Source organism: Microtus pennsylvanicus, chromosome 6 (genome assembly GCF_037038515.1).
Source record: "Microtus pennsylvanicus isolate mMicPen1 chromosome 6, mMicPen1.hap1, whole genome shotgun sequence".
NCBI lineage: Eukaryota > Metazoa > Chordata > Mammalia > Rodentia > Cricetidae > Microtus > Microtus pennsylvanicus.
Window position 1 is genome coordinate 7,090,183 of NC_134584.1, and position 23,587 is coordinate 7,113,769.

At 45.3% G+C, this 23,587-nt stretch overlaps 1 protein-coding gene across 1 annotated transcript in view; it reads left to right on the top strand.

Moving 5' to 3' along the window:
• Adamts16 (ADAM metallopeptidase with thrombospondin type 1 motif 16) overlaps positions 1-23,587 on the top strand; it is a 93,174-nt gene that overhangs the window by 21,006 nt on the left and 48,581 nt on the right. Inside the window, exons 4-8 of the mRNA XM_075977796.1 lie at positions 8,748-9,009; positions 12,327-12,526; positions 13,916-13,999; positions 17,468-17,627; positions 18,856-18,961. Coding sequence (XP_075833911.1) covers positions 8,748-9,009; positions 12,327-12,526; positions 13,916-13,999; positions 17,468-17,627; positions 18,856-18,961 — 812 coding nt within the window. The remainder of the gene's footprint in view (positions 1-8,747; positions 9,010-12,326; positions 12,527-13,915; positions 14,000-17,467; positions 17,628-18,855; positions 18,962-23,587) is intronic.

A 23,587-nucleotide genomic window follows, 5' to 3' on the forward strand; every position in this document is an offset into this window, starting at 1 on the left:
GTGGGCAAGGCTCTGAGCGTGTCTTGGTGTCAGGGCTTGTGACTCTCAGGGAGCATTCACAGCGCAGTCCACACCTGCTGTTTCATATCGTCCAGAGAAGGCGGTGTGTGTCAGATTCCTTCAATACAAGGGTTTGGGCTGTGGGTGGACACGGAGGATGTGGCACACTCCTAGGTAACACTCCATCTCTAGCTTCTTTAGTAATGTCAGCTCTTCTACGGCATAGAACTCAGGGACCACCTCACCACCCTTCACTGGGACAGTATGGGAAAGGTTAGATCCCAGCTGTCTTCTTTAGTGATGGTTCTCAAAAGCATGGTATACAGGTCCTCTGCCCTGCCCAGGATCAAGAGAAGGTACTGAGTGCATGCTTGCTCCTGGGGCTGATTGTGTGCCCCCCTGCTTTTGCAACTCTCCTTTTGTAGACAGCTGGCCCTCTGTCATCATTTAGATCTCTGTGGGTTGCTGACTAGTTTGCATGCCTCCCAGGGTGCTTCTCAGAATTACGTCATCTTAGCTCTGCGTGAACTCCCAAGAACTGACATAGAGGAAGAGGCCAGCATAGGACCCCAGAGGTGCTGGGTCTCCTGCTTCTCAGTCCCACTCCCAGGGGCTCATTTATTTTGTTGTTTTTATTTTCTAAATGCTTTCTTGAGCTGTAGATGATGAAACAAGACCTCACCACTTCAAGTGGATAATTCACTAACATTTGAGCAGTTACACATAATCTAGTTTTAAAAGCTTATATCTGTGTGCATGTGTGCCCGTCTGTCTGCTGTGTGGTTGTCTACTGCTTCTGTGTGGGTACCCACAGAGCCCAGAAAGGGTGCCAGCTCCCCTGGAGCTGGAGTTATAGGTGGCTGTGCAGCGAATATGAGCACTGGGACCTGAGCTCAGCTCTCCTGCAGGAGTAGCGAGTACTCTGAACTGCTGATTCATGTCTCTGGTCCCCATATTCTGACTTTAGCCAGCCATGTGGCCCCAGAAAGAACCCATTCCCTTGATGCTCACTCTGTTTCCACTCAAGCATGTCAATCATTGCAACCTGCTTCCCACCTCCACTGCCTGCTTTGGAGCCCAACCAGCTGGGGACTGTAGCTCAGATTCCTCTCTTAGCATAAGGCATCTGGACTCCTCAGGACACTGTTTCTCAGCTTTTCAGTGCATTGGTAAAGGGCATCTGCTGTGTGCTCATGTCCAGGGCTGTCTATTCACTCACTAGTGGATAGGCATTCAGATTCTGACAGCTTCCATTTCTTCATAACGATAGCTGCTAAGCACCACTGTGCATCTCATTCCCCAGGCTCTCGTGATAACGTGGGACAGAAGGGATTATATTATAGGCAATCAAAGAAAGAGCACAATTCTCCAATGATGCATGATTAATTAAAACTCAGAGAGAGAAATTGAGGTTCAATCTGAAGATCAGAAAAGCAAAGCAGTCAGCCACTGGCTCTTTCCTCTTACTTAGTCTGAAACGGCAATCGTGTCTCCAGGAATCTCAGAAGGAGACTGTGGCTGAGAGCTGTCTCCCCCCCATTTTATAATCCTTTCTAGTTGTGGGATTAAGGGTATGTACCACCGCCGCCTGGTGTCTATGGCAAGCTTGCATGGCTACTGGGTTAAAGGTATGTGTCATTACTGCCTGATGTAAGGCTGGCCAGTGTGGCTGTTTTACTTTTCTGATCTTTAGGCAAGCTTTATTTATTAAAATACAAGTGAAATGCCACTACACTCTGACATCCACAGATACACAGGACACCCATCCAGGAGCCTGGGGCTTCAGGGATTCTCCTGTAGATGATGAATATAGCATGACATGAGAGAAAGAAAACACTGCCTCGGGGATTGTGTTGACAGCGGAAAAAGCAGCTGACTCATGAGCTAAGTGTCGGCTACATGACTCCATCACAGATTTCCCCAGCCTCTCCTTAAGTAGAGGGACAGGAGCCCAGCATTCACACAGAGGCGGTGCAGTCTATGGGGGAAACTTGCCTGTACTCATCACCAAGTGTGAAAAACCTCAGGACATACAGCTTCTGCTAGAAAACATGCGTGCTTTTTCTGGCTTTTTTCCAGAGTCCCCTTGCCACTGTGGCCAACTCCTGTCAAAATGTACCTAGCAATAGGTGCCCCCTGGCAATAACTGTCATCAGTGTGTGACTGGCCACACAGCCCGTGGAATTTTGGTATTTTCCTAGCTACACTGAGTCCCGCAAAAGCTGTGTCTGTCTCGTTTCAGGTTCTGAGCAACACCTCCCTCTTCAAACTCTGTCCTATGATCTTGACTGTTTACATTAACTTTTCCGCTCCACCTTTGACATAGGCATATTGAACATGCCCCGTGTCAGAGTAAAACAGCTACAGATTTATCCTGTTTCCAGAAATAGAAAGCAAGTCTTTCAACACAAACATATGTTCTGGTACACACAGGTGACGCATAAAGACACCTGCACAGATCAAGCCCTACAGAAAACCACACCAAGTCCTGGAGTCATGTCCAGTGGGAGTCACTGCTGACTGGGGAGAGCTATAGTACAGACACAAACCTGAGTCTGCATTAGTAACTGCACCACTGAAGAGTGCCGTGAACAGATATATCCATGATGGTTGATCAAAAGGACCACGTTTCTCCCACTGTGTGGAACTGAACCAATGTCTAAGTGTCAGACAACCTTGGAAAGGGAAGTTCCATCAGTGACACATTTCTTAGATTATGTTTGATAGCAGCGATAACATCCAGTCCTTGAGCAGGTGGTTGTTTGCTTAAACACTTTTGTCTACTGCTGTTAGTTCACATCGTTTTGCATCAACCCAGAGCAGTCTTAATAAGTAAGCAGCCTAGGATAGCACGTGCTCAATGTCTTAACTGCGGCAATATTGTTAAAATGCTATGCTGAGTGGTTGTTAGGATTCTTCATAGCCTGTGGCATACCATGCGCAAGGTCCTGAGCTCAGTCTTCAATACAACTGAAACAAAACTATTCCTTATGGACACCGTATGCTGTCCATCGCAGACAAATGTGAGAGAACCTCAGGCAGTGTTCTGAAACCATAATAACTATCTGACCTATCATACAGATATGGCGATATAGACATTAACACTGGCTCCTCTGCAGTGACATTTTTTCAGTTAATATCCTCTTCTTTAAATAGAAACATCAGACTAGGGTAGTGGCGCACGCCTTTAATCCCAGCACTCGGGAGGCAGAGGCCGGCAGATCTCTGTGAATTTGAGACCAGCCTGGTCTACACAGGGAGTTCCAGCACAGCCAGGGCTGCACAGTGAAACCCTGCCTTGAAAACACAGAAATAAAAATAGTAAATAAATAATAAATAAATAGAAACATCATTTCTCACCTCACATACTTGTTATTTGGACAGAAATAGCAACTACCTTATAAGACAGTACACTCCTGCCATGGGAAAAGTGTCAAAGACAAAGACATTTTTATATTTGTGTTTATTTTTTATCTAGTTAAAATATTTTTTAAATGCTTTACTAATTAATAATCTACCTAAAAGCAGATTAAAGACGCTGTGATTTGGGCTAACCTAATAAATTTTTTCTTATCTATATTATTAATCAAATGAAAAGCATGGCCTTAAAAGATTAACTCAAATACTAGACCCAATATTAATAGCACACCTCTGATCAAACTAGTTTTAAAGAAAGTGAAGTATCTGTCCCAGTAAGTGAAGCTTCTAAAGCTAAACTCCAAATTTAGAGCATGCTCTGGGCTTTAGAAGGTACCACGTCTCCGGTTGTCACCCACTTCAAGCAGTTGTCACCCAGCACCCAGAACTGTGCACGTGGTTGATAAACTGACCCCATGGCCAAGCCCCACTCACAGCGCACACTTCCTTGGGGAAATTTCTCCTGAGGGGAAAATGCTAAGCTGTCATGTTCTTATCTGAGCTCAAACTCACGTGCCAGGCCGCCTCTCCTCGGAGAGCAAGAACAAAAGGAGAAGACCTCACTCAACATGTCACTCCAACCTTGTTCTTCAGCCAGAACACTACCGGGAGCCACACGCGTCGCTGCAAGCCTCTGTGCGTATTGCTAAGCGGCAAGCAGATGGTTAACAGCCGTCCGGCCATCTTCCTACGGTTTTCTCTCCCCTTCTCCTTCCCACGTCCCAGGAGTCAGTGCTCCAGTGCCGAGCTGTGATCTGGTGCCAGCACAGCGGTAACTCAAGTGTGTGGGAAACCTAGGGCTGAGTCCTCTTCATTGCCTGCTGGTGACATGAGTCACGCCGTCACCAACAAGATTAAGCTTGAACTAGAAACTTTGTTAAGGCGTCAAGTGTCAAAATATTAGTGTTTCAAGTTGACAGATGAGCAATTGGAAAGTGTCCAGGAACCGAGTATCGACCTGAGTAGATCACAGAAACGCTGAAGCCCGGGTTTGTTTGGGTTTAGGATGACTGCGGTCCCTGTCAACTGCACACCAGCCCACTGTTTGTGAGGAAGCAGCACCAAAAAAGTCTAGATCCTTAGCCAGGTGAGACAGTAAGAGAAAAAGAACCCAACCCGAGAGGCCCTGGGAGGGCAAGCGCTTGGGCCTCTTGAGTTTTTGCAATGGTTTTGGATGAATTTTTACTTCAAACCATCACATGTCATCTTGGAACAAAACTGACTATAGTTTGAAGCAGACGTGGCTCATCAGTTGCTGGTTGTGGGCCAGGTTCATTTTGATCCTGAAGCTACGAGGAAACAACAAGCTGCTGGCTTTGATAAACACTTGTTGGGTGCTGAGACTATTGTAGCGTTTTGGGAGCATCACTAAAGACTCCTGGAATGAGCGTGATGTTGCTCCTCAGTACACATGTTTGAGAATAGGAGGCGTGTCCAAAGAGTATCATTTAGGAGTTAAACACCCGTGTTCATGCTGACACGATCCTTTCTTCACTGCCTGTGGGTAGACAGCTCTCCTGAAAGGGCACATGGTATCATCTGAGCGCCTTCCATGCAGTGCCTGATGGGTGGGATTCTATCAACCTGCAGGAGAGATGTTTCATGGATGAGACATACAGCCATCTTCATACCATTTCTATGTGTGTTTGATTCATTTAACTTACATGGCTAGATATTCTATGTACCCATATCAATGGATGTAGTGAGCAAAGTGCACAGGTCATAAAACTCAACCAACTTCTGTGTGATTGTGAATAGCGGCTACCAGAAGGAAGAGGTTCCGTTTTGACACTTGCTGAGAAACAGCAGGCTCCAGTGCTAACATACCTGTGTCCTTCCCTCCCTGATGGGGACAGCAGGAGACTACTCAGTTTCCAGGGACATTGATTGACATGACTGGCCGGCTGTGAGACGCAGGCCCTGGGAGGGCCCCTATGAAGCTTAGGAGGTACCAACTTCTGCTAAAGCCTGGTTAATAATCCACCCTCCGACAGCACCGGGAGGAGGTGTAGCAGGGCATGCACTATAGATATTTCATGAGTTTCCAAATTAATCCTCTTGGTTCAGTAAAGAAACACTTTCATAGCGAGAAAGCATATTCCGCTGTTTACCTATTCTCTTGAGTTAGCTGCCAAAACTGAGGTAATAGAACAACTTGTTAAAGCATTTCACCATCCATTGCTTTTCAACAGTGACCCGAATATCATTTTTATCAGTTACTGTGCTAGATGGTTAGTGACATTGAAGCTTATTTAAATATAAGGTATCATAACCAATTAAGTTATTAATTAAACAAATGCAATGCTTGAATACTTCGTTAGTGAAAAATACGCACAAATTCCCCTTGCTGTCTCGGGACCCCACTGCCTGAATGTGAAGTCTATTATCCAAGCCACAGAGGACAGCCTGAACCTGAGAAGCTGAAGATGATACTAATCTAGACAGCCATCATAGAACACAACGCCATCACACAGGAACCTGGAACAAGCCCACCACACAGAAGTGTCGGATTTGACTGTCTCATCAGCTGCTTCAGGGATCAGGGCTTCAGAAGGACTGGAAGAGGATCAGAGGTCATCAGGAAGGAAGAATGCCACATTTTGTTCTTGTTTGACTCCGCCATCTTCTCCCAACTCTTTATTAGAATGTGTGTTTTGAATAGACTAATATCTTTTCGTCTCCTTACCAGATGACAAATTACCAGGAGAGGCTGAACAAATCATCCAAAGTCACACAGCAAATATATGTTAGAATCACAAGATAAAAGCTGGGGGTGGGGGGGTCTATGCTACGTCCACCCTGGGCTTTCTAGAAACATCTGTGTTGGGCCTTAGTGATTTGAGGGTCTGATTTTTCCCTAAGAGTTGGTTTGGAAATTAAGAATTGTACACAAATGAGAAAGTTTATAAGAGTAGACCATGGTTTGTCTTTAAATTTAATATTTATTTATTAATCAAACTTGTTGCCTTCAACAGTGTAGAAAGCCAGTCTGAGCAGCACACGAAGCTGAACACTGTCTTGATTATTTATGCCACTTTGGGGTCCACTAAAATATCCAAAGAATGAGACTCGGCTGCTGGCCAGGGCTGCTATGGAATTCCAAATTTGTCTGTTCCCAGGTAGAGCCACAAAGCAGTAGCCCTCTTTCAGCTGAAAGTTCCAGAAGGCCAAAGTTGCTGCTCATGGGTGGCAGGCTGCTCCCTCTCTGCCTGGTTCGGATTAGACTTTTCAAGTACTGCCACTTCCCAGACCTGGGTGGCATCTGGGCCCCAGGAGGCAGACCCCCCCCATGGTCCTGATTGCTTTTCTGATAATTTAACCAAGTTTTCCTTTGTCCTTTCTGCTTCTCCAACAGGAGCTATGTGGCTAATGCTTAACTTTCCTGGTGTGAGAAGCCTGGACTCTTAGACCTCCCACTCCACAGCATTGTTCCCTGCCATCGAAACTGGCCTTTTCCTGATAGCTAGAAAATATTTCTCCATGCTTATCAAGGCAGCCTGTGTGAAACCGCAAACTCATGTGGATAACCTGGGGAGCTCAGGGTTCATTTGGTGCATCAGTGTTAGAGAGACCCTGTTCCCAACCTCTCCATGAGAATGGGTGGCTAAGCTGAAATCACAAGCTTAGCCATGTGTCCACCTCATCCAGCATGGACTGAATCATCAAACTAGGCTCGATTCACACACAAACAGCACGATAACAAGGCTAAGTTGCCACATACACGGGCAAGTTAGACTGAGTTTAAAATATCCTTCAGCAGTCATGAGCACTATGTGTCCTCCGTCAGTGTGTGGTAACTCTCCTTGTGGGGTCTTTGAGTCCTTCTTTTTTCTTTGTACCTTTTGTGCAAATGCTTTCCTGATTTCTCAGACTATCTCCCCACTGTTACTGATTTTCCTGCTTTAACTTTGTGACCTTCAAATATTTTTGACGAATTCTGGTGATTTTCCATGTGTATCTTTCGACAGTGCAGACAAATAGGCAAAGGGGGGGAGCTGAGGCCACTGTCCTCTATACATGTAGAAAGGTGGCTTTCTCCTTTCCTGTTTAAATGCTTTTCATTTCTTTCTCTTGCTTGATGGCTCTGGCTAAGATTGCCAGTCGTTTGTTGAATAGGAGTGAAGAAACGGCATCCCTGCCTTGCTCCAGGTCACAGCACACACACATTTATCATTTCTGCAGTTAGAATTCTGAGGCTGGGGCTGACTTTGAGTATGGCCTTTACGATGCCGAGATTCAGTCCTTCAATGCCTGCCTTGTTCAGGGATTCTATCACGAAAGGAAATTGAACCTTATCCAGTGCCTTTCCCACATCTGTGGTGATGATCACGCGGTTTCAGCCTTTATTATCCAATACGGCATTAGTAACTGGTGTGTATTGAACCATCCTTGCATCTCTGTGGTACCCTACTTGATTGTGGTGATGTGCTTTCTAACACACTATGTTTTCCCATACAAAAGTGTGCTTACAGGAAATAATTGTCAGGGATTGTTAAGGCTTAAATCCCAGGGTTTAGTGGTGAGTTTATAATATTGACATGTTGGGTAGCCAGGAAGCATGCCTGCTGAGTGTGGCCTAGGTTATCTTGCCATGTTGGACAGCCATGGAGCATGCATGCTGAGTGTGGCCTCGGTTCCTACTTTCAATTGTTTATTCTCTTTCTCAGCAATGCTGTGATATCAAACTTTGAAAGTGCTTGCCATTCTAAAAGACAGAAAATACAATCTCTTAATTTGTTTCCTCAACATATTTTAAATGTTATTTCTCTTATTCAATTTTGCTATATAGGCATTTTACTGTTGTTATACAATCATTTATCACCCATTTCCTAAAATATCTTGTCTAGAAAGATCTTCCTGTGCTCTAAGTGATGACTTTATGTTTTATTCTGCATTAATTCTGTTAGCATATTTTCTCGAATGTATCACATTTATTAAAAATTTGAAGTTCATTTGAATAGACTTGGAAATTATTAGCATTTTCTTTTCCTCTCTCTACTGGGACTAGATGCCAATATCAATATCTAACCCTGTGCACATTTTCTCAAAGGTCAAGTCCTTGTGGCTCAAATTCACTGTCTTTGGTGGACTGTGAGCCGCCCCACCCCCAGTGCATCTACAAATCAGGCTACAGACCGTTCTGCACCCCAAGCTCTCTGAGAAGGTGCAGATGAGGAGAACTCAGACCGATGCCGTGACCTTCCTTCCCTCCCTCATCAGCCCGGGTCCATCGGTGGGGCAGCCATGTTGGAGAAAGACATCACATTCAGTAGGGAACACTAGCGCCTTTTCTAATGGTGGTGTTTTCTCCTCCCCCTCCCTTCTTCCAGTTAGGCATGATAAGGACAAAGGATGCTGATTACTTCTTAAAGCCACTTCCTCCACACCTGTCGGGCAAGCCCAGCGGGTCTGCACAGGCTGCCTCTCCCTCCCACGTCCTGTACAAAAGATCCACGGAGCCCCAGGCGCTCAGAGAAAACGAAGTCCTGCTGGTCACCAGGAAGCGAGATCTGGCAAGATCTCACCTTCACCATGGCAACTTCCATCTGGGCCTCCCACAAAAGCAGCATTTCTGTGGTAGACGCAAGAAATGTATGTGAGGGTGATTTCGTGCATTGAATGACTTGGGTAATTATGTCAGATAATGGAATGCTTTCAATTTATTAAAAGCGTGTCTCCCCACAAGGTGAAACGTACTGACTGTCCCTGCTGCCATCAGGGTTGACTCTAGGGATGGTATTATGTGTCTCATAAGTGATGGATGAATGTGGAAGATGATTTTATTCTTTTAAATAGTGAGCATTTTAAAAAGACACACTCCTCAGAACATCTTAGAAGAAACCAGAGCCCTGGCATCCCCCTCAGTAACTCTATCCTTGAGGTTTAGACATATTAAAGCTCACATACTTTTCCCGCTGAGGTAACTCCTTTGTAAGCATACATGGAGTTTTCCACTGCCACATCAAAGAGGGAGTGGGAGGCAGAACTTACCTGCAAGTTGTCAGCAATCCTTTATGAGTGGGGCATTGTCCCGATTCCTCAGAACTGTCATTTGCACATTGTCTAATCGTATGCTCCAGAAACCCACAGCTCTCTAGGGTCTCCTCTTGGCCTAAGCCTTCAGGCATCACCTGATGGGCCTTCCCAGGGGAGACAAAGGAAACCTAGGCCTCCAACTTCAACCTTCTCTGGCTCTCAGGGTGGCTTTATCTGCCTCTCTGAAGCAGAAGAGAAACCTGGCAGGCATTCTGTGGATCTTGGAATAAAGAGGATGGATGAAACCACTGGTGCTCACTGAAGGAGCAGGTGTCCCTGAGGTGTCAGAGCCCATGCAGTGTCTGGACCCATTTTAGCCCATGAACAAAACACAAGAGCTGTGGGTGAAGGTCCTGGAAATCTCAGAGGGAATCAAGTTCAGGGGGGTTCCTCTTTGGTCTGCTTGGCTTCTTGTGGGGTAGGTCGTGATCTTCTCAGTGGATCTCACTCTTAGAACAACTGTCCCCATTAGAACCCCTGCTTTCAAAGAAACGTGTGTGTGTTCTCTGTACTCCCTGAGACATCTGAAAACAGGTGACCAATGCAGTGGATTTGTTAAAGTGGATGCTGAGGCTAGAGGTAGGGCTGGTGATGGGAATCTCACCCGTTCTCTCAGCTGTGACCATCCACTGACGTGGGGTTAGCTAGACTAACATGTTCTCTCAGCTGTGAGCACCCACTGACTTGGGGTTAGCTAGACTGACATGTTCTCTCAGCTGTGGGCGTCCACTGAAGTGGGGTTAGCTAGACTAACATGTTCTCTCAGCTGTGGGCATCCACTGAAGTGGGGTTAGCTAGATCACCTGTCCTCTCAGCTATGAGAATCCGCTGACTTGGGGTTAGCTAGACTAACATGTTCTATCAGCTGTGGGCATCCACTGACGTGGGGTTAGCTAGACTAACATGTTCTCTCAGCTGTGAGCACCCACTGACGTGGGGTTAGCTAGACTAACATGTTCTCTCAGCTGTGGGCGTCCACTGAAGTGGGGTTAGCTAGACTAACATGTTCTCTCAGCTGTGGGCATCCACTGACGTGGGGTTAGCTAGATCACCTGTCCTCTCAGCTATGAGAATCCGCTGACTTGGGGTTAGCTAGACTAACATGTTCTCTCAGCTGTGAGCACCCACTGACTTGGGGTTAGCTAGACTGACATGTTCTCTCAGCTGTGGGCATCTACTGAAGTGGGGTTAGCTAGATCACCTGTCCTCTCAGCTATGAGAATCCGCTGACTTGGGGTTAGCTAGACTAACATGTTCTATCAGCTGTGGGCATCCACTGACGTGGGGTTAGCTAGACTAACATGTTCTTTCAGCTGTGGGCATCCACTGACGTGGGGTTAGCTAGATCACCTGTTCTCTCAGCTATGAGAATCCGCTGACTTGGGGTTAGCTAGACTCACATGTTCCCAGGACGTTCAGAAAGCACTGACCTAAAACAGACAGTGTTTGTTCTCAGGAGCTTCTGAGAGCTCTAAGGTCACACCACACATAGCTGAAATTCTTTTCGATCACTTTCTAGAGAAGAACCAGGAGTTGGTTGTATTTACTCCCTCTGCCTCTGTGGTCCTACAGCATCCCATACAGTAGCTGACGTAGAGACTGAGTGACCCAGGACAACACCTATGAGGGCGTCCATGCAAGTGCAAGTTACAACGGCCACAAAGGGTCCATCACCCTTAGCTAGGGCTTATTGAGATACAGGCTGAATTTCTCACAGATGAAATATTTGTGATGGGAAAATATACATATTTCATCATATTTTGATTTGTACAACACTTGCGTGTACACATAATGAACGACCTTGGGGATGGATTCCAAAACTGAACAGAGGCTTCATTATTGCCTATATACCTTAACATGTACCCTGGGGGTAATTCTAGAGAATGTTCTTAGTGCACATGGGTTTCGGGTGTGACTTGACACAAAGACATGATGTAGAATTTCTACTTGTGGCTTCGTGTTTAAACTCAAATAGTTTCAGATATTGGGTCACTTCTGGATTCAGAGTTTTTAATTCAGGATTCTCAGTCTGTATTTCCAACTCACCAACCAACAAAAAGATTTAAAATCCATTGGCTGTGAGCACGAATCAGGCAGAGTTGTGTTTGTTCGTAGCCTCCAAGGGCAAGCTTGTATTAGGTGGAAGTTCAAATCACCAGGATGGGGAATCGAAGTACACTTCCCCATGAAAGGATTCTGTGTTGGCTTAGCCATCTTCTAAAGTTAACTGTTAGTGTTAATTGTCATAATTATAAAAGCATTCTAAAGGAATCCCTCCACAAGGGCAGAGTGCAGTTTGCTCTGTAATTAAGTCTGCTCAGCATACACAGCATCTGTTAGGCTCTTCTAACTGTGGGCAGCTACCACTGACTGTGTGAGACTGACTGGGAAGGAGATTGGAAAGTTAGTTATATCCAGATACCAGCATCGACGGTGAGAAGAAGGAAAACCGCTTGCTGTTCTGAATGTCACGGTGTGAAGAAGCCCTGTTTTGTAAATCCCTGTGCACTAGTGCCCTTGGTCCTAGGACATGCTCCTTTTAGATACTAGAGTTCAGCTCTTATTTTAAATCAGAACAAAAACAATGTGAAGTTAGTTCTAGCAATGATTTCCAAAACACCAAGACTATTTGAACCTCATTTAAATTTAGAAGGTGACTTGAACACGTCTTGGGTTACAAAGGTCGGTCAGTTCTGGGTTCTATAATGAGAATCCTATTGCTGTGTTTTAGATTCTTTATGTAGCCTAGGTTTTCTTTAAACTTGGAATCACCTTGGTCGGCATGAACATTCATTTTTCACATTTCTGTAGGATCAGTTGTGCCTCTGGTTTTGTGTTTTGCTGTAGCTTTCTCTCTCCATGCTCCTCCACAGACATGCCCCAGCCTCCCAAGGATGACCTCTACATCTTGCCCGATGAGTACAAGCCTAGCTCCCGACACAAGCGCTCCCTCCTGAAATCACACAGAAACGAAGAGCTGAATGTGGAGACCCTGGTGGTGGTTGACAGAAAGATGATGGAGAACCATGGCCATGGCAATATCACCACCTACGTCCTCACTGTACTCAACATGGTAGGCCTGGCCTTTCTGAAGCCACGGGCATATGTGTGTGTGTGCGCACTTGTCTGTGCATGTGTATTTCTGTATGTGTCTGCTTTTGTGTATGTGCCTGTGTGTGTCCTTGTTTACATTATGTGTATGTGCTCATGTGTGTGTGTGTTTGTATGTCTGTCTCTGTGTGTGCACACCAATGCAAGTTTCATTTCTTATTTGTAAACCTGTGTCTTGGTATAAGAAACTCTTATTTTACTAATTTCCAATCAAAAGGTGAAATTTCAGAACTTTGAGGAATTGAATAGGGGATCGCTAACTTGATCATTGTGGCAACTTGGTTGTTTCTGGATCACTTAACTCACTGATGCCTTCATATACTAAAAGTCTTACCAGGATGTTGACACATTTTGAGGCAACAAAGCTGTACCAGATTGACACACAATTTTAGGTTCAGATAACGCCTACCACTTTAAGAAGGTTAATGCTCAGGTGTTGATATGAAATATTTAATCTGCAGGCACTGAGAAGCTCCTATTTTGGGATATCTTCCCAGATGAAACATGTCTTTGTCTTGAAGGGCACATGTGGGAGCTACAAATGAGTCAGGAAGTGTGCTCTGTGCCTGATAACTGTGAGTGAAGCCCACACCACAGAGAGAAAGGCGGGGCTGCCCACTTGTCAGAAAAAGTTAATGGCAGTGTTTTAAATATATATTTTGACCTCCTAAATCCATGAAACCCCATATAGATCCGTGTTTCTCCAGAGTACTCCAATCATGTCTAACTTTACACAAGAACCTCACTTTTCTCCCTCCCCACAAAGAAACTTATTGTATATCTCTCTCTCATCATAGAAATTCACATGGCTCTGTCTTCACTGATCACCCACGTGGCTCTCTCATCACCTGACTCTGAGGCTGAACTCTGCATAGAATCTCAGGGCCCTGCATCCCTGATCTGTGTCAGCTATCATTTGCCTGTGTTCTGTAGATGTCCTCCAATACAGAACTCCATGGTAATCCGCAGCCTCCATGTAACCTGATTGTTCATGAAGGAAGCGGAGAGCAAGGGAGTGAGAATCAAAGGCTAGCCAGCCTATGTAGCAAGACTGTTGCCATAGTAATGGTGATGATGATGGGGATGACAGTAAGGAGGAGGAAGAGTTTTGAAGGCTGTCTCTCCTTCATGTTGGGTAACAGATGGACTTCCTCTGCCTTCTCAAACTTCGACTTTCGCTCCAGGCTCCCTCAGAAACAGCTCCATCACCAGCCTTCCCACACAGCTAGACTATCTGAGAAATGTCAGGATGCTATGCTCACTGAAACACGAGGGTTTGCTCTGACGGGCACGAAGTTGGGCCATGGCTAGCTATGACACACTCACGGCTGATGCCGATCTTCTGTTCCAGGTGTCTGCTTTATTCAAGGATGGAACAATTGGAGGAAACATCAACATCGCCATTGTGGGGCTCATTCTGCTGGAAGAGGAGCAGGTACTTTAGCTTCAAAAGCAGCTGCTTCAACGTGCCCTGCAGGAAAATGAGTGGGAAATGCCCTTTCAAAAAAATGCAATTGCTCTGTGTAATATATTTTTATTTCTCTTTTACTTGGGAAAAGAAGGATTTCATACTCTGCATTTAAAATGACTCACTTGTTTTTCAATTCTTTCTAATGGTGCATGTACATGCGTGTGTGGTGTATGTATGTGCATGTGTGTGTGAGTGTGCATCTATGTGTGTGTATCTATGTGTGTGTTGTATGTTTGTGTATGTGTGAAGGAGATGGTGAGGTCATATGTGTGTGTATGTGTGGTGTATATGTGTGAGGGTGGTGGTGGGGTTGTGTGTATGGTGTGTATGTATGTGTATGTAGTATGTGTTTGTGTATTTTTGAGTATGGTGGTGAGGTTCTTTGTGTATGGTGTATGTATGTGTGTATATGAATATGTGGGGTATGTGTGTGTGTGTGTAGCTATGTGTATATGTATGTATGAGTATGTGTGGTGTTTGGGAGTGTGTGTCATATATCTGTAAGTATGTGTGTGCACGCCTATGTGTATTGTGTGGTGTGTGTGTGTGTGCCTGTGTGTATTGTATGGTGTGTGTGTTATATGTGGTCTCATGGGAAAATGAAAAGGAGAATGCATTTGTTATGAGACTATAAGAAGGAAAAACACTGGTAGTTTGAAGACAAATGTGTCTTTGGCCTTCCTGTCAATGCTTTACTGAAAGATGAACTATGTCCGCACCATGGATGGTGACCTGTGCTGTGCCCTGCCAGACTGTGCTGCTTTACCCTGCCAGATTCTGCTTCCCAAATCCCCACAGTTCTCAGGCTTAGACTCTGGATGGCAATGGGGGATAGTATGCCCTCTCCTCCAATCCAAGCCTCCTGTCCCCCTACACAGCTGCATGCTGTGCACCCCAAGGAGCCCCTCGCAACATTAGTGGCATGGAAGTCTTCACTATAAATAGGTTCTACTTCTGTTCCTCCCATGCTGATTACTGACTCAGCAAAGCGTGGGAGCCCAGGGCCTGAGCTCGACAGACACCCAGCCTTCACCACCCCTAGATGACGTCTTCAGTGTCTCATGGTAGCCACAGCATTCTTGTTTATACAGCAAAGACTTGTCAGATGGAATCGCATGATTCAGAACATCTGTGGGGCACCCCTCTACGCAGGTGGGGTACAGAAGGACAGGCTGTCTGGTCTGTCCAACGCTGTTGTCTGTTCAGAGAGCGTGCATCTGGGAGGCTGCTGAGCTAGTCGGGCTTCTCAGGTGACAGGTTAATTATTCCCTGTATTAAAACGCTTTCACTTTGGAATTCATCCAAGCCGCAAAGACTAAGCAGCAAGGTTATCGTTTGATCGTACACCTGTGTTTCGCTTTAATTAACAACAGCTTCCTGGAAGTCGCCAGCTGAGGAATGCAGGCGTGTTCCTGCACTTAAGTGCAGCGGGCTGCTTCAGCGCACAGGGCTCCGAGAAAACAAAATAAACAGCTAAGGGGCGAATGTCTGTACGACTAAGAGACAGCCTTTTCAGTAGTGGCTAAAGCGTTTTACAAGGAGGCGTTCTGAAACAGGGCATGTAAACTGATATTCTCTAATCCGCCCTTCCAACACTGTAGCAAACCTAGAAGCGGTTCCATAACTCAGTGCACCTGTTGTCATGGTGCTCCTGGCCCTGTATCCTCTATCCCTTCTAATTCTAGACTTCAGGCCATAGTTCACTGCTGCTCCACAGCCCTTCATACAGATGGAACATTTTTTGTTTTTTGTTTTTTTTATTGATAAAAGGAGAATAAAAAAAAATTCCACCTCCTCCGAGCCTCCCATTTCCCTCCCCCTCCTCCCACTCTTCTCCCCCTCCTCCCACCCTTCTCCCCCTCCCCTCACTCCTCTCCCCCTCCCTCTCCAGTCCAAAGAGCAGTCAGGGTTCCCTGCCCTGTGGTAAGTCCTAGGTCCTCCCCCCTCCGTCCATATCTAGGAAGGTGAACATCCAAACTGGCTAGGCTCCCACCAAGCCAGCACATTAAGTAGGATCAAAACCCCGTGCCATTGTCCTTGGCGTCTCATCAGCCCTCATTGTTCGCCATGTTCAGAGAGTCCAGTTTTATCCCATGCTTTTTCAGTCACAGTCCAACTGGCCTTGGTGAGCTCCCAGTAGATCAGCTCCACTGTCTCAGTGGGTGGGTGCATCCGTCGTGGTCCCGACTTCTTTGCTCATGTTCTCCCTCCTTCTGCTCCTCATTGGGACCTTGGGATCTCAGTCCATTGCTCCAGTGTGGGTCTCTGTCTCTATCTCCATCCATCACCAGATGAAGGTTCTATGATGATATGCAAGATATTCGTCAGTATTGCTCTAGGATAGGGTCATTTCAGGTTCCCTATCCTCAGCTGCCCAAGGAACTAACTGGGGACCTCAGCTTGGGCACCTGGGAGCCCCTCTAGGGTCAAGTCTCTTGCCCACCCTAAAGTGGCTCCCTTAACTAAGAATTGTGGTTCCGAGCTCCCCTATCCAACCTTCCTTTATCCCAATCCTCCTGTTTCCCCAAGTCCTTCCCTCCTTCCCTTCTACCTTTTCTCTCCCCATCTCCCCTTACCCCCATCCCACCTCACTCCCAAAATCCCAATTTTCTCCCCGGCAATTTTGTCTACTTCCCTTAGCCAAGAGGATAACTATATGTTTTTCCTTGGGTTCACCTTCTTACTTAGCTTCTTTAGGTTCACCTATTGTAGGCTCCGTGACGCCTATTTATGGCTAGAAACCAATTATGAGTGAGTACATCCCATGTTCATCTTTTTGGGTCTGGGATACCTCACTCAGGATAGTGTTTTCTATTTCCCAGATGGAACGTTTAATGGTATTCTATATTGTCTCCTTGATGTCTGTTTTCAGGAGTAAAGCTTTAGGCCTTGGCCTTTTTCTGTAAACAGGTTGCTTCTGTGTAGAAAACTTTCTAGCTCCATACTGTTATAGCAGGGATGGAAATGCTGTTGTTCACTTTGGTTGTGAATTCACCACTGGTGAAGGTGAGTGTGTGTGTGTGTGTGTGTGTGTGTGTGTGTGTGTGTGTGTGTGTGTGTACTTTGCAAGCCATACACAAAAGACTATTCTAGCAACAATTTTGCAAGGTATTATTTGAAGATATTTTTATGCAAAAGATTCATACTCACATTTTGTCTTTATTGGTCATTGAATCCAAGAGTCAGTAAGATACATTACAATTGATTACGTATAGAAATGCATAAATGTGTTCTCTGGATCCATACTGATTTGTAGAGTACACTGTCTTTGGGATGGTAATGCATCATATATAACTCTTATATTCTCTACATTCTGGGTCCATCTGTATGTTGTAAATCTCTCCACTAAGATATCTTTATCCTGCTCTATTGACAATGGCTTGACCATATTTTCCTTACATTTCTATGGGTGTCTTGGCCTCTCTTGCCTAGCCAGGGCTGGCGATTAGTCACCATGCAGACCATACTTTAAGCAGCTTCTGCCAGTGGCAATCTGGATTGATGGGGAAAGATGGAACTCGCCATGACCACGCCATCTTACTGACTGGTCTGGACATATGTTCCTGGAAGAATGAACCCTGTGACACTTTGGGTAAGATTCTCCAGTATCCCTCGGAGGGCTGTGGCAGGGCGTCTCGTTGGAGGGTGATGTAGCTACCATCACCTCAAACACTAGCCATCTTTTATCTCTCAACAAAAGCCCATCTCAAATTCCAGAGTTCCTACACTTTCATCTCTTCTGCCATTGAAAATGGAACCAGGAGACTCAAGCTTGTTTCATGATGTGGCAAGAGTAATGGACATGTTGATACTGATGGAGATGCCACAAAAATACTGTACAGCATGTCCATCTCCATTTTTCTCTGTAAAGATCTGAGCATCAGCATTCTAGTCGTGTTGCAGATGTTCACAGAGTGAGTTCCATGTGGTCAAAGAGTGTGCTACTAACCAGGACTCCACAGGCCATTTCCTTTTTACTCTGTTTCTTCTCTAAGCTCAGAGGGTAGAGTTTTTATTTAGAAGTTTCTGGATAGGACCTCGTCTAGCAGGGGTTAGCTCTGCTTCTCACCACGGCTTGCTCATGAAACTGACCCTCAGCCAGCCTTGGGAGCTGTGCATTTTCCCCACCCTAGTCAGCATGGCGCACCCGGTCTGCAGCGCTCGCCCACTGTCTTCCCATCTGCTTTTTTTCATGTGTCAGACACCAAGTACCCCCATTACCAGCTCCCAGGGAGCACTCCAGACACTGAGGACCTAGTGCAGTTTCTGGATAGATGGTCCTTCATGGATGTTACAGTTCCTTGCTGGGGATATCAGCATGCCCTGTGTGACTGCCAGAAGGGAAGTCTCAGAAGCCTGGCATGGTTTCTCCTAGTGTCTTCCACGAGCTTTTCCTTCTTTGCCTTTGTCTTTCTGCAGTGTTAAATCATGACTCAAACACGGCAAGTGCTTCTCGTGGCAAAACTGAATCACTAAGCATGGGGTGTGATCCTAGGGACCTCACCACACACCCATGCTCTGCCGTGTTTCCCCTTGAGGCTTTGGCGGGCAGATATTTCTAGGAAAAGGCAGAAACCATCCTCATCTGCAATCAATCCTCTCTTCTATTTCCAGCCAACTTTAGTCTTTTCCAGGAATGTTGCATAGAAGCTGAGCCCATTTACCAGAAGACAGTCATCTTTACATGACTGTCCAGAAGCAGCCCATCTCACATATCCCCAAATGAAGATGAGGACCAAACTTTACCAAGCATTAAAAAATAAATGTATAATCACTCATTACACATCAGCCCTACTGTGTGTTCTCTTCATGGCCTACAGGGTTTGCACCCATAAGTGGGATGTGCAGTAAGTACAGAAGCTGCACCATCAATGAAGACTCAGGACTTGGACTGGCTTTCACCATTGCCCACGAGTCTGGACACAAGTAAGTCTTTCTCACTGGGAGCACTGGGAACAAGAGCATCTCCTGACTACATGACTTCTGCATTTCACTATCGGTTCTGTGATTTCATCTTATTTTACAATGGCCTGCTGTTGTGGTACTCCATTTGACTGAACAGAGGAACAAGCTTTCTTGTCAATGGTAGCTACTATAGACTCTGTCTCTCTGTCTCTCTCTCTGTCTCTGTATCTCTCTTTCTTTCTCATACACACACAATTAATAGATACACACACATACAAACTCATATATTATTTGTACACATACTATACTTGGAGGCATACAAGTGGACCTTGGGATTGTGGCCACTAAGAAGTTGCCCCAGTAGGAAACGATTGACTTCCCATGTTCTGCCCTGACTTCTGAGCTCTTGCTCATGAAACGAGGTACCATCAGGGTTGTGCCATGAACTGGGTGGCTTATCCTGGGTAAACAGGGTCTTGGGCAAGCAGCAACCAACAGCGATGATGTTGAGCTAGTGAGATGGATCAATGCTTGAGATGCTTGCTGCCAAGCCTGACGATATGAGTTTGATCACAAGACACACACAGTAGAAAGAGAGCTCCGACTCCTGCACATTGTCCTATGACTTTCACACTCACGTCTTAGCATGTGTGTGCATCCACACAAGGAGAGAAAGAGAGGAGAGGGGCAGCAAACAACAATAATAAGTCATCTATGGTGTTCTTTTTTCGTGTAAAAGAATCTTAAAAATCATACCCACAACAACTTACAGAAATTGTTATTCTCATTTAAGATTTCATGCTCATAATCCTGCCATCTGATTCACCTTGGGGCATGGTCTATTGAGATGTTTTCAAAAGCCACATTGGCCCCCATTTTGCTAAGGACAGCCACTGAGTGCTCTGAGAACTACAGAGTTCAGTTGTTGTCATAGAAGTTACTTCTGCCCTGTTTAGACCACACTTGAAATGTCTCTTAGAAAATGTGCAAGCTGGGATTCCCCTTTTCTGCTAATTATCTGTCTTGAAGCTCGATTTTCCTGTCAACAGAACAATGGGGGCAGTGTCTTTTGTTTGTGTTTTGACAAAGCTGTTCTTCCCATCTCCTAGGAAACGCACCTATGCTCAGAATAACATGCACACATATGTGCTCAAGTGCATGTATGGCATGCACACACACACACACACACACACACACACCACAGGTGCAAGTGTGTGCCTTTGTTCAACTGAATCCCACAGAGACCCCTTAGGTCTTGGCTTTGTGTGAACTATTGACCTGAAGGCAAAGCTGTAAGTCCATTAAGCAATCCCTTCATTATCACAGGTAGTGACTGATGACTTTATTGCCTAGAAAATTCCACCTACACTGTATAAGGCTTTCAATTAAAACATAATTGTATTTTTAATAGTCTGCTAGAGTTAAAATCTTTCATTATTATAATGACACGAGGCTCTTGTCCTCTCAACCATACCTGAACTTAATTAAACAACCAAGGCATGAAATATTTAAGTGACTGAGAACTCAGCCCACAAGAGTTTGATAAGCAGGTAGACAGAGAAACGGGCACTGGCATTGTTACCCACTATGGCAGGTGCAAAGCTAACTGAAATTCAGCTTGATTCTTCCCAATTTGAGCTCACGGTCTTCAGTCTTGACTGACCCAGGCCCTGAATTTGTAGAACTCAGGGCAAGCCAGCTCTTGAACGATCACCTAGCTTAGTGATTGTCTCAGCCCCCAGAGAAGGCCTAGTGCTTATGTTGGGCTATGTATCACCATTCCTCTTAGTAGCTCTTATATTCAAAATCTCCTGGTATTTGACCGTTCACTCCACTATCCTAACACCACACACATTGCGCCATTCATACGTGAAGTTGTCTCTGTGTTGGGGCATGTGTCAGCTCAACGTATGCTCACTGTGTTTCGAAGGCTTTGTCCACTCAGTTTACAGAGGGAGAAACTGAGACTCAGTGAGATCAACAGTTTGCCCGGTACCAAACAGCTCACGTGTGATTGAGACAAGATTTGACTAAGTTCCCTCCCCTGACATACACACCTCCCTAGCTACCGCTCAGCTCACCCCAGCAACCTGTCTGAGGTCTCCTTATCCCAGCCCAGCTGCTGTCTCCACTTCAGCCCCACCTCCTCCTGAGGGTGCTCTTTGTGCCTTGGACAGTCTCTGTCAGAGCTGTACGCGTTCTAGTCCTCCCCAAGGAAGATCACCATCTGGATGGCATTGCTCCATGCCCCACTCAAGGGCATCTTAAACACACTCTCCCAAGAGCCTGAACCATTGACCAAACCTTCTTGCTGTTCATCATCCTGGAGACAGGGCTAGTGAGGAATAGGTACTTTCTGAGAGCAGTGGGGCCACGCAGAGGGGACAGTGGAAGACATGAAAGGCACTGAGCATTGTGTGCGCTTATAAAAGCCAGTTTGGTGTAATTTTTGTTTACTTCATGTTATATTATTATTATAGTAAGTGATGGGTTTGTGATAAGATTTTCTTATATATTGTTGTACCCTGTTCTTATTTTCACTGGTTTCCCCCATATCCCACCTTGCTTGGGGCCCCATTTCTCTCCATAGTCCCCATATATATGTTCATACATGTGTATTCTCCATACGAGAGAGAGCAGACACCATGTTCTCTTTCTTCCCTCACTATCCTGTCTTGCTGCTCATCTCTTTATATCTCTTCCTCCACCTTATTCTTCCATTTCATATTGTAAGTATGTTTCTATGTATGCATGTATATACATATGTCTATATGTGTGTACTTATACATATGTTTAATTCTAGACTACAAATGCAAAAGAAGGCAAAACTCTTTTGTCTTTCTGATTCTGGCTTATTTCACTTCGCAAAGTGGCCTTCAGGCTAATCCTTTGGTATTTACATCCCAATAATCACTGTAAGATTGTCCTAGAGTCAACACACAACAATGGGTAAGCTGCTACGGACTGTTGTGTTCACAGGCGGCATGGGTGTGAGCACAGGCGGGAGGCATGTAGATCCTTTGGAAGACAAATTCTCAAAGGTGAAGGGACAAATACTAGTTATTATTTAGCTTGTAGAGTGATAATTATTTTAAATAGAGTGTCATGGGGCTGAAGAGATGGCTCAGTGGTTAAGAGCATTGCCTGCTCTTCCAAAGGTCCTGAGTTCAATTCCCAGCAACCACATGGTGGCTCACAACCATCTGTAATGAGGTCTGGTGCCCTCTTCTGGCCTGTAGGCATACACACAGATAGAATACTGTATACATAATGAATAAATAAATATTTTTTAAAAAAGAATGAATAAATAAATAAATAGAGCGTCACCGTGCGTGGGAAAAGATATTCTGTGTGGCATACATAGCTAGAACTGTGCTTCTTGGTGATATACACCTGTCTTCTCCTTGAGATACATCTGCTCTTCCATGACTTTCACACAGATATCCTATGTGGTCCCTGTGGCATTTTTATGTGATAGACACATTCGTCATGTCTGTACATGATGCTCTGAGTGGAAAGGAAACTTAAGCTGTACTAGGGCACAGATTTGGCAGGCACTGGAATCATGGGGTGGGTGAGCCCACCAACAGATGCTTGCTCCTATCTGCAAGTATGCCAAACGTCTGCAGGAGCGGTCTTGGAGTAGCCAAAGGGTGTAGTGTATTTCCCTGATGTTTTAATACTAGCAGAATTTGAAATTTGATCATTGAAAATACCTTTGATGAAAAAGAAAATAAAACTAAGAAAGCTCCAGACCCCAGGCATTGTTATTTGCATTCCTGAGCACGTAGGCTGAAACTGTAGTAAAATTATCTAGGTCATGTGTGGGGCCATAACATTCTCCACTGAGAGCGGGTCAAGTGTCAGCCAGGACAACGTGCTTTGGCATTTGGTTGTCATTGCTCTCTCCCCAATGCAACCTCACTTCTGGGATTTCAGCCCAAATCCTCCTCACAGCCATGACACATTTCGCCTGCCATGTGGTTGCCTTGGTCTTGATTAATTGCCTTTAAAAGAACTTCAGAGAATGGGTGGAGGTTAAAATGACCACATCCACATCACCCTTGGTACTGACCAGGAATGTTGCAGAAATCTGACAATATTTGCCTGCAGGATATCCTTGGATACACCCACCACTCATACTCCACTTAGACCATGGAACCTGCAGGCCTTAATGTCTGAGTGTCTGAGCTCTTGGCTTTACTCTGGGTGAAGGGCTCTCTCTAGTCCTTAATTTTGTCTTTATTGGGGTCTAGTATAGTAAAGTAGCAATTATAAGTCATAGGTCTAATGCCATGCAAACATGGCAAGCATCTAAGTAGATGCATGTGTCCCCAGCCTCTGTCCAAGGATGTATTTTCTTTTGTCCTTTAGGGGCCACCCACTTCCATTGTGGGCATTTCTGTCCTAGTTCCCTTCCACCAGTCATCACGGGAATCTTGATCATGGCCTGATAATCCAGTCACTATTCATTGAACAGTTGCCAATTTCTATTTTCTCTCATGTCTTTCTTCTTTCCGTGGATCCCGTTCACTCAACACCTGTTCCTGGGGAGTCAACCTAAGGATGGCCTGTCAAAGAGCAGCAGCCAATAACAACTGGTCCTCCAATAATGTGTTTACACTCATGGAATATCCATGGGGATAT